The 15,944-nt window shown below is 43.9% G+C and overlaps 1 protein-coding gene across 1 annotated transcript in view; it reads left to right on the plus strand.

The window, feature by feature from the left end:
- The window catches only part of TENM2 (teneurin transmembrane protein 2), a 554,076-nt gene that overhangs the window by 357,962 nt on the left and 180,170 nt on the right, over positions 1–15,944 (plus strand). The window contains exon 8 of the mRNA XM_055086878.1: positions 3,010–3,111. Within this exon, the coding sequence (XP_054942853.1) occupies positions 3,010–3,111 (102 nt within the window). The remainder of the gene's footprint in view (positions 1–3,009; positions 3,112–15,944) is intronic.

A 15,944-nucleotide genomic window follows, 5' to 3' on the forward strand; every position in this document is an offset into this window, starting at 1 on the left:
GGCAAGGAGGCCTTCCAGCCCAGCACAGAGCCTATGCAAAGACCTTAGTCCTTTTCCCTGGGACTGTGGTAGCAAAGAGCTTCCTCTCTTCTCTGCTCTATCTCTGAGGATGTTAGGTTGGAGAACAGGGAGCTTTGACCTCGGCCGTGTCAGTTTCCACCAAACCACCCCCAGACCCAGATGCTCTGTGAGAATCTAGCTCTACTTTGCTGTCCGACTGACTTCTGAACATGCAAGCTGGATAATGTCATGTTTATGTTTAAAATTGCTCATTTGCTCCCATTGGTCCCAGAATAAAATTTAACTCATCCACATGGTCTCCAGGGCCCTAGATGATCTGGGTTTCTCCAGACTCATCTTAGGTCACTCTCTTCCTTTTTAGCTACCCTCCAGCCACGTGGGATTCAGTTCTGCCATTTTCCACCTCAGGGCCTTTGCATCAGCTCTTCCTTCTGCCTGGGATACTCCTGGGATACTCTTCCTTGCTTGCTTTTGCTTTTTTTAAATTTTTTTTTATTTTTTGGCCATGCTGCGAGGCTTGCAGGATCTTAGTTCCCCGACCAGGGATCAAACCTCGGCCCACTGCGGTGGAAGCATGGAGTCCTAACCACTGGACCGCCAGGGAATTCCCCTGCCTGGAATACTCTTCACCTTGCTCTTCACTTAGCTGTTCCAGCTCACCCTTATATGTCACCTGCATAGAATAGAGACACCCTCCCTGACTGTCCTTTCTCAGTAGCTTCCTCCTCTTACTCCCTATCAACAGTATCCTATTCTCTTCAAAGCACATATCACAATTTTTATTTGATTTGATAATTTTTTTGGCCTGTATTCTCTATGACAGTGGAAGTTCTGTGAGGGCAGGGACTATGTCTGTCTTAGTCACCATCGTATTCACCAGTGCCTTGTAGGGTGCCTTGCGTATAACAGTTGCTCAGTTAATAAAGTAAACCCTATGTCAAGGACTGTGACAGGTCTGAGATCTCACCGTAATTGTCAGCTAACACAGTAGCTGGCCACAGTCTCATAGATGTTATCAGAAGAGGAGGTGCTCCTGGGTCAGAGACAAAAGACTTTATTCCTCAGAGCAATGTAATATCCACAGTATCACATTACAGTATTACATCCACAGTATATGTACCAGTTCCAAGCCCCAGTTCCCACAGGGCAACACAAACAGAGCCAGGTGTTACCTACACAGGCAGTGGGTTACATGACAGGAGAGAAACTCTGAATTTACTGTCCTTGAGTCTCCAAATGGGCCGTGAGCCTGCGCCGTCTTTTCTCCAGAGGGAGACATTATTTATACTGGACAGTAACTAAACTTGCCCTTTGCTCTGGAGACAGACACTGTCTCTGTCTCCCAGGGCTGTTCACTCTACAGACAGCCTTTAAAAGAAGATAGTCCAGAGCTAAGGAGTCAGTGCCTCTGCTTATAAGACATTCAGGAACATAAGATACCCATGGCAAATTGTCTCCTAACATCATGTGAAATTGCTGACTTTTGACCTGCAAAAGCAGCTACTTCGTATGATTCAACCTAATGCTTTTTGAATGAAAGGAGGAAGGGAGGATGAATAGATGAAACAAATCGATAGCCACTTGGATGCTTCTCAGCCCACATTTATTCCGCCAACCTCAAGGAGTTGAGCCTGCAGTGATAATTGTTAGACACTAAAGACATTGGCTTGGCAATTCCCTGGCGGTCCAGCGGTTAGGACTCTGTGCTTTCACTGCTGAGGGCTCGGGTTCAATCCCTGGTCAGGGAACTAAGATCCTCAAGCCATGCAGCGCAGCCAAAAAAAAAAGGAGAAGAAGAAAATAAATTGGCTTGATACTGATTTTGAAAAAGCAGATACACTGATTGAGTTCTCCTAGTGCCAGAAACCAACCACACCCGGATTCTGGAAGAAGAGAGCTGAGAAGTGAAGCACTATAGAAAGAAAGCACTACGGCGTCGTTTGGTTTTTCAGTCCAGAGTGGGAATAAATGGGAAATTGGGTTTAAAGGAAAACCTCCCTTACCATTCACAGGTGACTCCATTAGAGACAATTAGACTTCCTAGTCTTTCATGCATATCACCAAGCCAATGTCCCCAACTCCCCAAAGACTGTGTCATGTCATCTTTGGGGCATAGTGGCTTTTGATCATCTTAGTAATTTAGAACCTGAAAGTCTAAATGTGTTTATTTGAATGTAAGGCAAAATTAGGTTAATAATAATCATAATTTTAAAAGAGTGTGACTACTTCTGTGCAGACCCAAATCAACATGAAAAAGTTCCAAAATGATCCTTTTGAAGGCATTACTTGAGAGTACACATAGCAAGGTAAATCACGAAATAAGATGGCTATACAGGTTAGAACAAGGGTGAACTAATTGATTTTCATGAAAAATAAGATCTGCAAAAAGCTAGGCATAAAAGGCCTTTTTTACCACCCCAAACCTACTACTTAATGAATCCCCAAATCATGCCAAAATTGATCAGTCTTATGTATTTAGACTTCTCTTTCTTTAACGGAGGGGATTTTTTTACTCTATAAATCTGAGATCAGGAGCCACCACTGTCATTTGGAGAATCATTCTCTATCCCTAAGGCTAAAAGCTGATATCCCACATCTCAGACCAAATCTCAGATTGATAGGATGATATGGGGGCAGGGTGGGGCTTACAGTGTTTAAAAGCTTGCCAGCATTCAATCTTGGAAAATTGTAGTTTTTAAATCCAGATAAGTAGTTTCTTTTGAAAAAGCAAAAATTGCAGCAGTATTAGCCCCATATTCCTGCCTGGGCTAATCACATGGAGAGCAGTGGTTACATCCATGCATTGTTCAAGTTGCCCTAGTCCCCACCCATCCCTGTTCTCCTCCTTCACTCACTTCTCCCTACCGGTCCTCTGTAGGCATCTGAGGTTACTACCACTGCTCCTGAAAGACAGTGGATGGCTGACTATTAAATTGCTTCACCAGCAGGCAGAGAAAAAAGTAATTGTTCAATTTCTCTCTTTTTCAGATTCAGTGCAGGACTGTCCACGTAACTGCCATGGGAATGGCGAATGTGTGTCCGGGCTGTGTCACTGCTTTCCAGGATTTCTAGGAGTAGACTGTGCTAAAGGTATTTACCACCACTTCCCTGCTATGACTGGAAAATAGAAAATAGGCTTCTCAAAAGGGGTGGGAGAAGGGGCACCAAAGTAGCCTCCCCAGCAAATTCCACTGGGATATCTTGTAAACCCGTGCAAGCCACACGTCCTAACGCTTTGGCAAAGAGTAGACTTCGATGTATGACAACTGGCCAATATACCTATAAGAGCAGGGCAGGTATCCTTGGCATTGAGGTGTGCTGAGAAGAAAGATTTGCTAAAAATGAGATGGTTAGATTTCCTGTAAAAGCAGCAGTGAATTACCATCACTCCTTTCTTATAATCATTAACGTCCATGTAATGGAAGATTAAGCATCTCAAGGTTAGTAAATTTCATTCATTCTGGCCAGCTATGCTCTTAATCTAGGAAGTGCTATTTATCTTGGCGGAATTGGTTTTAAATTGTGTTATTAATTTATCTACACTGCTTTGCACAGAATGGCGGGGGCCCTGGGATTCTTGGGGGGAAAGTATTATAAGAAAGAAAATGACTCTCACAAGAACAGAGGACTTAGGTCTACATACCTAGCTAGCAAGAGACCTTGAGCTTGACCTTCAAGCAGTGCGATCACAGGCGAGTGCAGTGGAGAGCAGAGCTTCTCACACTTTTTAGACATGGTATGTGCACACACACACACACAAGTATACATTCTAGAGAAATACAACCGTAAAATTAAAATGAGACTTTCACAAACAACACTTCATGTTTCTTTTCTATTCTGTACTGTTTCACTATTTAAAAATGAAGTACACTGACTACACTGATTCCCCACCCGCCAGTGAGTCTGAGAAACAGTGATGGAGAGGTTCCAGGCCCTTGCTCAGGAGTCAGGCATTCCTGGGTTCCAGTCCCAAGCTCAGCCACTCAGGATCTCTGTGATCTTGAGCAAGTGATCTAACATTTCTGAATCTCCGTTTCCTCCTCTGGGAAAGTGGGGAATTCCTTCCTAAATTCATTGTGAGGATGGAATGCAAGAACACACCCCAAGCTCTTAGCAGAACACATTGTGAGCCCTCGGAGGGTTTAGTTTTACCATCTTTTATTTACATATGTCATAGTATATTTACTTATACATTCATCTAATATTTTCATCCTTTTATGTGCTCTTCATTAAAAGACCATCCTACCTTGACGTTCTGAGAGAGAGGCAGTCATTAATCAAGCCGCTCTGGAAAAGCTAAATCCCAATGGCCTGGGAAAATCGTATTTCAGATAGTCACAGTATTTCAAAGATTTGCAATCCCCATCCTTCTGAATGCTGACTGATCAGTGAATAGGACTCTTTTAAGTGCCTGAAGTTCTGGATTTGGTTGCACGTGTGTGAGACTCATTCCTAGATGACACCACCTATGGATACATTCATAAAGGTTTGGTAAACCTGTCAGATACAAAAGGAAAAGAGAGCACGAAGCCACCGGACTGTCCTTTTGGCTGCTTTTCACCTTGGCACGCTCTCCCCGGGGGCATGTGGACACATATGCCCAAAGCAGACACTGGAGCATGGTGCTCCTTGCAGCCAGCCCTTTGCTCCGGTTCTGAAGGGCTCTGACGAGGCAGGTAGATGACGCCCTGCCGCACGGTGCCATGTACTTTTGAGAGCCAAGGCTTTAAAGGAGGGAAAACCTCAGTAGCATTCGAATGGCTTTCCTTGCATAATCTAATTTCCTAGGAGTGAAGGCCTTAATGAGAGGAAGGACAGAATAGTCCTTTTTTCTGAGGCTGCAAATGGGCTGAACCCTCAGCTGCAGGGCCTGTGAGCTGTAAATGTATATTAACACTGACACACATCAATGTATTATTAATCCTAAAAACCGTGTGTGCTCTGACTGCACATCCAGGGATCAGCCTTTCAGCCCTAAGTACCCCAGCCATTTAAGAACTCTTCACTCTCGATCCATTTGCAGATGAGCGTCCATTCTGCATTATGGATCTGTAATGGGGTGTGCATTTAGCTGCTTAAAAGGCCTCTCGGTGTGCGTTTTGCATTCACCACCTGTACTGTGGCCAGGCGCACGCTCCGAGCATGCATTAGCCATGGTATATAATTGATCCTCACGAAATAAATATCGAGTGGCTGTTAAGAGTAGTTCCTCCTGCATATCAGAAGCTGTTCCTGAAATCGGCCTCTGAACTTGTATATTTTAATTCAGCTGTTGACGCCTACAGTGGACAAAATTGAAGCGTTTAGAGGCTAAAATTGCTTTCTCCTTGCTTCCCCATTTATTCTTGGCAAAGTTGGCTTAAGAATGTCGGGAGTAAGCTTCTACCGCTTTGCCCTAAAGATGTTGCTTCCTTCGTGTTTTTGAAACGTAAGCTACTTCGTTAACAATGACGGTGTTTGGAAACACTCTAAACCCTTGTTTCCCACACTTTGCTCTTTCATGTACCACCTTTATGTTTTGTGCCAAATTCGTGGGCCATCAGAAGTTTTATTTCCTTCACATATTTCTTTGAGTCTACCCATTAGGTTTACATAGATGAATTTTTATAAAAGGACTCAGGTCAAAATGAAAAGTTAAAAAAGAGAACATTGGAATCCATTGCAATAAATAGAAAATGTTAGTGCCGCCTTTAAATCTACTGAGAAAGGAATATATCCCTTTTTTAAAAAATTTTATTGAAGTGTAATTGATTTACAATGTTGTGTTAGTTTCTGGTGTATAGCAAAGTGATTCAGTTTTATATATATATATTTTTTTTTTCATATTCTTTTCCATTATGGTTTATCAGAGGATATTGAATATAGTTCCCTGTGCTAGACAGTAGGACCTTGTTGTTTATCCATCCTATATATACTAGTTTGCATCTGCTAATCCCAAACTCCCAATCCTTCCCTTCCCCACCTCCCCCTCTGCCTTGGCAGCCACAAGTCTGATCTCTATGTCCGTGAGTCTGTTTCTGTTTTGTAGATATGTCCATTTGTGTCATATTTTAGATCCACATATAAGTGATATCATATGGTATTTGTCTTTCTCTTTCTGACTCACTTCGCTTAGTATGATCATCTCTAGGTCCATCCATGTTGCTGCAACTGGCATTATTTCATTCTTTTATATGTGGCTGAGTCGTATTCCATTGTGTGTATATATATACACCACATCTTCTTTATCCATTCATCTGTTGATGGACATTTAGATTTTTTCCATGTCTTGGCTATTGTAAATAGTGTGCTATGAACATAGAGTGCATGTATCTTTTTGAATTATAGTTTTGTCCGGATATGTGCCCGGGAGAGGGATTGCTAGCTCATATGACAACTCTATTTTTAGATTTTTGAGGAACCTCCATACTGTTCTCCATAGTGGCTGCACCATTTACATTCCCACCAACAGTGTAGGAGGGCTCCCTTTTCACCACACCCTCTCCAGCATTTGTTATTTGTAGACTTTTTAATGATGGCTGTTCTGACTGGTGTGAGGTGATACCTCATTGGAGTTTTGATTTGCGTTCGAGAAAGGAATCTTTGCACTGCCCTGAGCGATCAATCCCAGTCAGCTTCTCACACATTCATTTCACATCAAGAATCCCCAAATTGGGTCCTACTGTATATATAGCACCTGTGAGGCAGCCTGGCTCCTAGAGAAATTCAAGCCTTGAGCATCTCATCTCCTAAGTATGGGCTCTTGAAAATAACAAAATTCACTACCTACACTGTGTGATATAGTGAGCACCCAGTAAAAATAGGCACACAGATTTAACTCTACCAGCTTCAAATTGGGTAAACCTAATGATTAGCTCCTGATTTACTTGTGGTGGGTTTAAGCCTCCATTTCGGAGAGTTTTAATAACAACTAATAGTTATTACGTATTAAAGATGTACCAGGCATTGTGTAAGTACCTAATACATACTGTCTTATCTGTTCTCATATCAACAATGTGAGATAAATCCTATTTTAACCACCAACCCCCCAATATTTTAAGCTTTTTATATTAAAAGCATTTTTGTCTTGCAGTCAAGTTGCAAAAATAGCACATAGAGTTCCCAGAGTTCACTCAGCTTCCCCTAATGTCAACATTTTAAATTATCAAAGTTCAGTTAGTGAAACCAGGAAATTAACATTGATCGATGCTATTGACTAATTCACAGGCTTGTTTCTAATTTTGCCCTTTTTTTTTTTTCTGGTCCAGATCCCACACTGTGTTTAGTTGTCATGTCTCCTTAGTCCCCTCCAATCTGCGAGGGCTCCTCACTCTTTTCTTGTCTTTCATGACCTTGACCGTCTTGAAAAGTACTGGTCAGGTATTTTTTAGCTTGTCCCTGGATGTGGGTTTGTCTGATGTTTACTCGTGATTAGATGGAGGTTATGCATTTTTCACAAGATGCTATGCCCTCCTCGGTGAATCCTATCAAAGATGCATTTCTGATCTTTAACAAGAAAAAGATTCAAATGTGGTTGTGCGTGTGAGGGTATGTGTGGTTGCGGGTGTGAGCATGTGTGTACCTTCTCCTCACCCCTCACGCAAAAGGCAGAGATGCTTGGGTGGCCGTATCCCGTTGGTTCAGCACGGTCTGTCAGTGACTACGACACATTGCTACTCACAAACAACTTTTGAGCCCAGGAAGCTCGTAGGTGTTAGCAGGGAGTGATCTGGAGCAGCCAGGGTGAGGTAGTCGAGCTAGCAAGTGCAGAGAGGAGAGACAGCTGGTCCCGAGGCCCCCGCTACCCTGAACAGTGCATGCCATCTCCCAGCCGTGGCCCACAGTCATGTCCCTTCTTTCTTGATAAAAGCCCTTAGGAGGGCCCGAGCCCAGGTCCACCCGCATCACAAACTCGCATTCCCCTTTGTTCCTGCGCTGCCAGCTGTGCCCAGGATGCCTCGGGTCTGCCAGTTTCTGCCACTGCAGGCAGCGGGCAGACTCAGGCCCTCCTGCCAGAGGGAGAATTCGCCACATTAGCAAGAGAGATTCCCATCACATCCGAGCGGCCGGGTGTATGTCCAAGTGACAGAAATGCGGATTTACTCTCCTGACCTCATGTTGCGCCTCCCGTGCCCTCAGATGTGCGGTGCAGACGACAGCTCCTTGTCTCCTGATAAACCTGCCAGTCTGCATCAGGCATCCGAAGACATCCTCGCAGTGAATGGAGGAAGCAGTCAGCATGAATTTGCAGGGCATTCATTCCTCAGCCCCCACCAAACTGGGGGCTCCGAGGGGCTCAGATGTCAAAGTGGAACTGACCCTCACCCCAAAAGAATGTATGAGGGTTCTAACACCTTGCTCCAAATCAGTCAAGGGGACCAGACTTATTTGTGCATCCAGCAAACGCTTATCATGTGCCTGCACTAAGCACCAGAAATACAATGATGGGCAAGAACGCCAGGGCCTGCCTTCTGAGAGCTTCCGGTCTGATGGATGCACGTGATAAGTAAGTGGGAAACGTAAGCGTAAGTCCAAAATGCTGAGTTGTGGGCTCTGAATGCTATAGATGTTATTCAGGAGAAGATAAGGAAGTTCATGAAGCAACGAAGTGTGGATCGGGGAATGTGACGAAAATTCCATGGAAGGAGAGTCTAGTAAAGGAGCTACACTGAATAGTGTCTTCTAGCATAGAATTTCATTAATTGTTTAATGCAATAAATAATCTGTTCAGATTCAGAGCTTGAGGAAAGATGGCGTTTCTTTCCCAATAACTTGTACCATTTTCCATCAGGTGCCTCTCCTGTCCAGCTAGAACCGTGCTTATGATTCAGTTATTGTTTAGTTTATGGTTTTTTCTGTTATTGCTAATCCCCTTGCATGACTTTCTCATTACTATACTTCTATGCTATTTGTTGTGGGCTAGATGCTTTTTAACTCTGATTCCTTTTTCTTTCATTGACTTTTATTGGAAGGTCTCTCAGTGACTTAAGATGCTTCCTTGGGTCACGTGTAAAAGCAGTCTTGCCTTTCAGAAGACATCCAAGGCTTCTGATGATCTTGTTTTGACACTGGCTTCTCAGATGGCATATTTGGTGCTGAGCTTAAGGCCCCAACCTGCAGTAGACACTTAACACACCGGAGCCTTCCTTGTTCGGTAATGCGTGTTTAATAGCGATTAGAAATGACAACACCTGCTGCTGATCAGCTGTCAGGGGAGGCCCAGAAATGCCACAACCACGGGAACATGAAGTCTTCTTTCTGGGGCTTGGTCTCCGCTCCTACCCAGTTTCTGTGGAGCCTTGAAAAAAACAGAATATGGGGACCTTGCCATTTTTCTCCCATTACCTGGCAAACGTACCCACTACTCAGTCCTTCTCGGCCACGTTCTAGCACAAAAGTCAAAGCATCATCATCGTCATCATAATTGCTGACATTTATTGAGTGTTTACTCTGAGCCAACCACTGCACTAAGCAACTGCATAATTATCTCATTGAATCATTAACTGTCCTATTTTATAGATGACTATTATCCCCTTTTACAGAGGAGGAAAATGAAACACAGAGAGGTTCAGTAACACACTCAAGATCACTCAGCTCATAAGCGGTATTACTAGGATTCAAACCAAGCCATTTGGCCTGGCCTCTTAACGCTAGACCAGCCGTGAGATGGATTCACCTCAGAAGATGGGAGGTGTCAGGAAGACGTGCTTTGCAAGTTTGTGTGACAGTTGCACACTAGGATTGGGGTTTGAACCCCCAGAAACCTTAAGAAGAGGAAACTAGGGTTTACTAGGTAAGGAGTGGCAAAGCAGGCGTTTGAAACAAAGTCTGTCTGACATCAGTGCCTGTTGCTCTGAGCCACTGTCCTCCCAGCCCCAAGCTGGGACATTCTATCACCTCCCTCATCTTATCATTTGCCAACTCCTATTTTCATCGACCTTCAACCCATCGTTCTCCTATCCTCACAGCCACTGCCCTGTTCACTTGGCCACCAGCTCTCCCTGATGGCATTCCTCCAACTCACCACCTGTGGCATTCTCCCAGAGCTCTTAGGAGCATGACACTGCTCTCCCCAAACAACTTCAGTGGCTCCCAGTTGCCTCCTACAATGGCTGTCAATCTTTGGTTTAAAGACATTTATCTGGGGAGATTGTTATAAATGCATATGCCCAGGCTCTTCCCCCATGCCAGCTGGTTCTGAAGCAGTAGGACTGGTGTGTAGCTCAGGCACGTGCACATTTTTAATTATCCTCCAGTAGGGCCCTGATGCTGGTGGTCAGGGGCTGAGAATAAATAACATATTTCTCAGAATGAGGTTCAGGGTCTTCCATGATCTGAGCTCCTTTGGCACCATCTCCCACTAAGTCCCATACACCATAGATTCCAGCTACTTGTCCCTCATAGACACCACGGCCCTGCTTCTTCCTCTCTACTCAAGCCATTGTCTTGGCCGGAATGTTCTCATCCTTCCCAAACTTTCCTATGAAACCGCTGCTGATCCTTGAGGACCAAGCTCCCAGGTCACCACCTCCCTGATGCACCCACAGAGAGAACCCTGCAGTCACACAGGACTTGGCGACACCTTAGCAGTGGCCCTTCATCCTGTGCCATGTTCTGCCTGGGGGGTTACATCAGTTTCTCCCACTGGATCACAAGCTTCCAGCCGTTTTCTTTGTATCTCCCTGCACCTAGTTTGGCACCCAGGAGATAGTAAGTGCTCTCTAAATGTCTAGGGGCTTGAATTTAGGGGTCAAGGATCATACAGATGAAAACATTGCTGGAAAATGTACAAGGCAAAGTGAATGCTAGAAAACAAGATTCAAATGTGTTGGATTAATCACACAGGGATAAATCAGCCAACGTCGAGACACAAATTTCAATGAAGGAAGGGAGAGAGCAAGTGAGGGAGGGAAAATGGAGGAATGAAGAAAAGGAGAAACCAGCAAGAGTTTACAGAAAAGAAATACCATTTGTTCTGCAGTTTACCTGCATCATCTCAGAAGGACAAAGCTATTAAGAATGGAAGCTGCAGAGTTTGAATTGGCTAGGTTTGAATCCATGCTCCTCTAGTTAACTGTTCCCATTTTAGAAAAGTACTTAACCTCTCTGGGCCTTCGTTGTCTCATCCATAAAATGGGGGCAGCAGCAAATACCACCTGATGGATTGCTGCGAGGACGAAAAAGTAAATGCGTGTAAAGCATGTAGAACCATGCTCGGCATGTATTAAATGCTCCATAAATATTAGCCAGCATTAATCTTCACAAGCCTTTGAAATCATTGTTATTATCCCTATTTTACAGGAGAAACAGAGACTTAGAGAAAATAAGCTACTTGCCGAAGGTCACACTGCAGGCTAGATTTTGAGGCCATGTCTGGCTGACTTTGAGGCTTATGGCCCTAACTTGGTTTTCCTAACTTGGCAGGAAGATCCCCTAAAAGGGGGGCAGTGACCACTCACTCTCAAAGTCCTCACAGACGGCGGCGCAGCCGCCTGACTCTCCTGGCTGGCTTCACTGCCCTCCCCCCTCCACCGCTTTCCCGTCTCCCCATCAGTTCCTCCCCTTAGTGGATGTCTGTGCTCAGCAGAGAGATGACAAGCCCCTTCATCCCCACCACCCCAGAAATGCTTTCCTCAGAGCGTCCTAGCAAAGAAGCCACTTTCCCCTTTCACGGCGGGCCTCACCTCTCTCAGTGAAAGATGATCAGATCCCACCTGTCCTTCCTGGAACTACCTAGGATGTTCCTTCAGACCCTCCATCTTTCACACCCGTCTTCCTCTGCCACCCCAGCTGCTCCCCGCAATCTCCTGTAATGCAGACAGGCCAGGGGCCATAGCTGCTGCCCACAGGGGCCATTCCACCACCCATTGCAGTTTGAGGCTGAATCCCACCCCTCCTTCGTCCCACCCTTGACCTGAGAAGACGTGCAGGAATTCCTTGGCAACAAGAACCCAGGCGGTGGGGTTTGAAGCCGGGCTCTGGGTTCGTGCTTTGCAGAAAGTGAGTCTCCACACTTGGCGAAGGCGTCTTTGATAAAACAGTCGAAGAACCTCTGCATATATTCAGCACGAAGTGCGTGCCAGGCACTGTGCAAAGGGTTTAACCAGAGTGATGTTGTGTCATCCTCACATCATGTATCATTATCATCCCCATTTCACAGCTAAGGAAACTGAGGCTCAGAGAAGTTAAGGTACTAGCCCAGGTATGGCTTTAGAACCCTATGTATCAGAATCACCTGTTAACTCACAGCTTGCTGGCTTCTCCCCACCTGCCCCCCAGAGTTTCTGATTCAGTAGGTCTGGGGTGCTAGCATCAGCCTGGAGAGCTTGTTAGATATCCAAACCCTGAGGCCCCGCGCCAGACCCTCTGAATCAGAATCTCACTCTCACAGCATCCCCCAATGACTTATGCGCACATCCAAGTCTGAGTCTGGATGACGTTGCCCTTGGCCTCTGCTCATAAGGCCCAGAGAGGACTGAACAGGAGCATCGCTACGACTTTTATCTTGCTTCTCCCCAGCTTGCCAAGCAGGTGTGGAGGATGCCTGCCTCCCCAGTTTGGAAGCTGCAATGCCCTTTATTTGGTGCCCTCGTGTGAGTCCATGCCTCTAGAACGTGGCCACTCCCGCTGTTTCCCATGCTTGTTGCATCACCAAGCATAAATCACTTGGCAGGACCTACCTCAGTCATCCCGCCCCCAAGTCAAATCGCTTCTGAGACGAAAAACTTTTTGTTCCCTTTTTAAACTGCTAGATAAGTTGCAGAACAGTCTTACGAAGCAGAGTGCCTAACCCAGGAGAAACTTGCTGTAGGTGTGATGCGTACAGAGGTGGGGAAGTACTCCGGTTTTAGAAAAAACTTCCGTGTTGGGAAATAAACCAGTCTTTAGAGAGGTCAGCTGGGATGGGTGCTGGGAAAGAGAGTGTTTCCGCCCTCTTGTCTCTTTATGATGTGATGATCTGCAACAATTTTCTCCTAATAAAAATAATGATAATAAAATCAAATCTGTAGATTTCTTACTATGTGCCAGGCATTGTACATGGCACTTCACAGGCATTATTTCATTTCATCCTCTTAAAAACACCATGGGTTTTTAATCCAGAATTTTTATCCCATTTTAAAGATAAGGGAATTGAGGTGAAAAATAGTGTCCATAGTTACACAGCTGGTAAAAACGAAGGGAAATTCGGGCTAACTCATAAGCCTACACTGCCTGGTACTGTTCTACCTGCTGGGGAGACGGCAGTGAATAAACAGACCTTCATGTCTTGGGGAAGCTCCCACGCTTGTGCATAACGAGACACCAATAATCTGCAAGCTGGTCTCAATGCTTAAAGCATAATAAGAATGAAAAGCTACTTCAATCTGGACTTGAGCTGCAAAAAGTTTACTGTGTACTCTGAAAATTTTAAACATTCATTATATAATTAATGCTGTTCAGTCTCACACACACACACACACACACACACACACACACACACACTTCAACTTTTTTAAGAACAGCTTAAGCACTTATCGATTGAGAACTTTTATAACTCTCAAAATGGAGGCATCCCCATATCTCTACAGGTATTTTAAATGAGTTGAATTAATCATAGGCTTAAAAGTCTCTTGCGATCTTCGTTAACTTCCCTGGGTTTAATTAAAACATCTGTGCACTTTTAATTTATCGATTCATCCAACTCATATGTCATGTTTTTAACACACCCCAGCATGCTCTGCATCATTTTTAACCCGATTTCCACTTAACTAAAGCAATTAAATTCACCCCGGATTAATTAAAGCATCCATACTTTCGTGCTTAAGTCAGCCCGTGCTTCTTTCCCCACATGGCTCCTGAATGTCAGAGATCTGACACACCTGATGAGTTTTTCGTCCTTGTGGAAATTCTTCCCTGAATCACTTCCTGGCTTATTAATATGCCATCTGACAGAACGGGAATGAGGAAGTGGGTGCACCTGAACTTTGGCCCTCTGAGCCGGAGACTCTTGCCCCCCATCTGTCAGAAGCATCCTTTGCTTTCCTGTCTTCACGGGGGGGCTGCTGGATCTTGCCCCCCATCCCCCGAGACCAACTAGAGTGTCTGAGTGGTCCAGGCAGGAAGGTGGTGGGGGGCTGTTCTGGTCAGAGGCGATCATCGTGAACAGAATGCCTGGTGATCTTTGCATTTATACTTTTTCATTGCTCCTTAGTTCTGCTTTCCAACCTCCTCACTCTTCCTACAAAAAAACAGTCCTTTCTTGTCCTGACCATTGAATAGGGAGGGAAAACTGAGGCACCAGCGTCTACAGGCTTCTCCGTTGGGCATGGGATGCCAGACAGCTATTCAGATAGGGACAAGTGATCCCCCGAGAAACTAGTTTGGATTTCTGCCCCTACCCACTGTGACAGAGCCCGTTTCCCCTCAGCCATGGCAGTGTTGGGGGTTATCAGTCTTTTAGATTTTTTGTGTTGTTTTTTTGTTTAATTTTTTAATTGAAGTACAGTTGATTTACAGTGTTGTGTTAATTTCCGTTGTACAGCAAAGTGATTCAGTTGTACATATATATACATTCTTTATTTATATTCTTTTCCATTATGGTTTATCATAGGATATTGAGTATAGTTCTCTGTGCTATATAGTAGGACCTTGTTTATCCATTCTATATATCAAAGCTTATAGATCTTTTTAAATCTAAGTCAAGGATTATTTCTCATTTTTTATCTATACTAATTTAATTGCTAATGAAGCTGAGAATCTTTGCATACTTTTATTGGCAGTGTATAATTATATTTATATGTCCTTTGCCCAGGTTTTCATTTCGTTTGTTTTTATTGATTTGTAAGAGCTCTTTGTGTATTTCATATATCAAACTTTATTCTGTGAAATATGTTAGAAAATATTTTTTCCCTGTGTTGCTCATCCCTCAGTTTTGTTTAGGGTGTTCTTTATCATGTAGAAGATTTAAATTTTAAGTGATCAAATCTGATCTTCTTGGTTTCTCGAATTTATGTCTTTTTTATATATCCCACTCTCAAGAAAATAAAAGTAGTCTTCAATATTTTTTCTAATACTGTTGTAGTTTATTTTTCTATTTGGATCTTTAATCCGTATCGGATTTATTTCTGAGTACAGTGCACAGTAGAGGTCAAACTTTATTGTCTGCCAAATACGGTGTCTAACTCCGCACTGTAAGGTGTTATGGAAAAACCCAAACGAACTTTCAGGCCAACCCCATAGATTGTCAATTGCAAGGATTGAACAAGAAGCAAAACTTGCCTTTCCTGACTTCGGCTCAGCACCACGCTACGTCCACAGTCTCGAAAGACAGTGGGACACCAGTTTTGGTTTCGAGGACACTGAACTTTGTTTGCCTCACCTCCATGATCCACATATTATATCCTCAATTGCTTCAGGAGACTCAAGGCATCTTTGTTTCTCTGTCCCTTTTCCCCACCACCTAACCCAGCTACTAGCACATATTAGCTTCTTCATAAGTGTTCATTGACTAACTGGGATGTGAGGCAACCAATTGTTGGTACGATTTTGACACTTTACCCAGAGTACTAGGTTCAAGTATTCTCAAGTCTCTATTCCAGAAGTGTTTTCAATCGGATTTCAAATCATTTTTAAAAGACACATTATTTGTTTTTTGTTTTTTAATTTTATTGAAGTATAGTTGATTTACGATGTTGTGTTCATTTCTGCTGTACAGCAAAGTGATTCAGTTATACATGTATATATTCTTTTTCATACTCTTTTCCATTATGGTTTATCAGAGGGTATTGACTATAGTTCCCTGTGCTATACAGTAGGACCTTGTTGTTTATCCATCCAATATATTATAGTTTGCGTCTGCTAATCCCAAACTCCCCATCCTTCCCTCCCCACTCCCCCTCCCCCTTGGCAACCACAAGTCTGTTCTGTGTCTGTGAGTCTGTTTCTGATTTGTAAATAAGTTCATT

This window comes from Physeter macrocephalus, chromosome 8 (assembly GCF_002837175.3).
Source record: "Physeter macrocephalus isolate SW-GA chromosome 8, ASM283717v5, whole genome shotgun sequence".
NCBI classification, from domain to species: Eukaryota; Metazoa; Chordata; class Mammalia; order Artiodactyla; family Physeteridae; genus Physeter; species Physeter macrocephalus.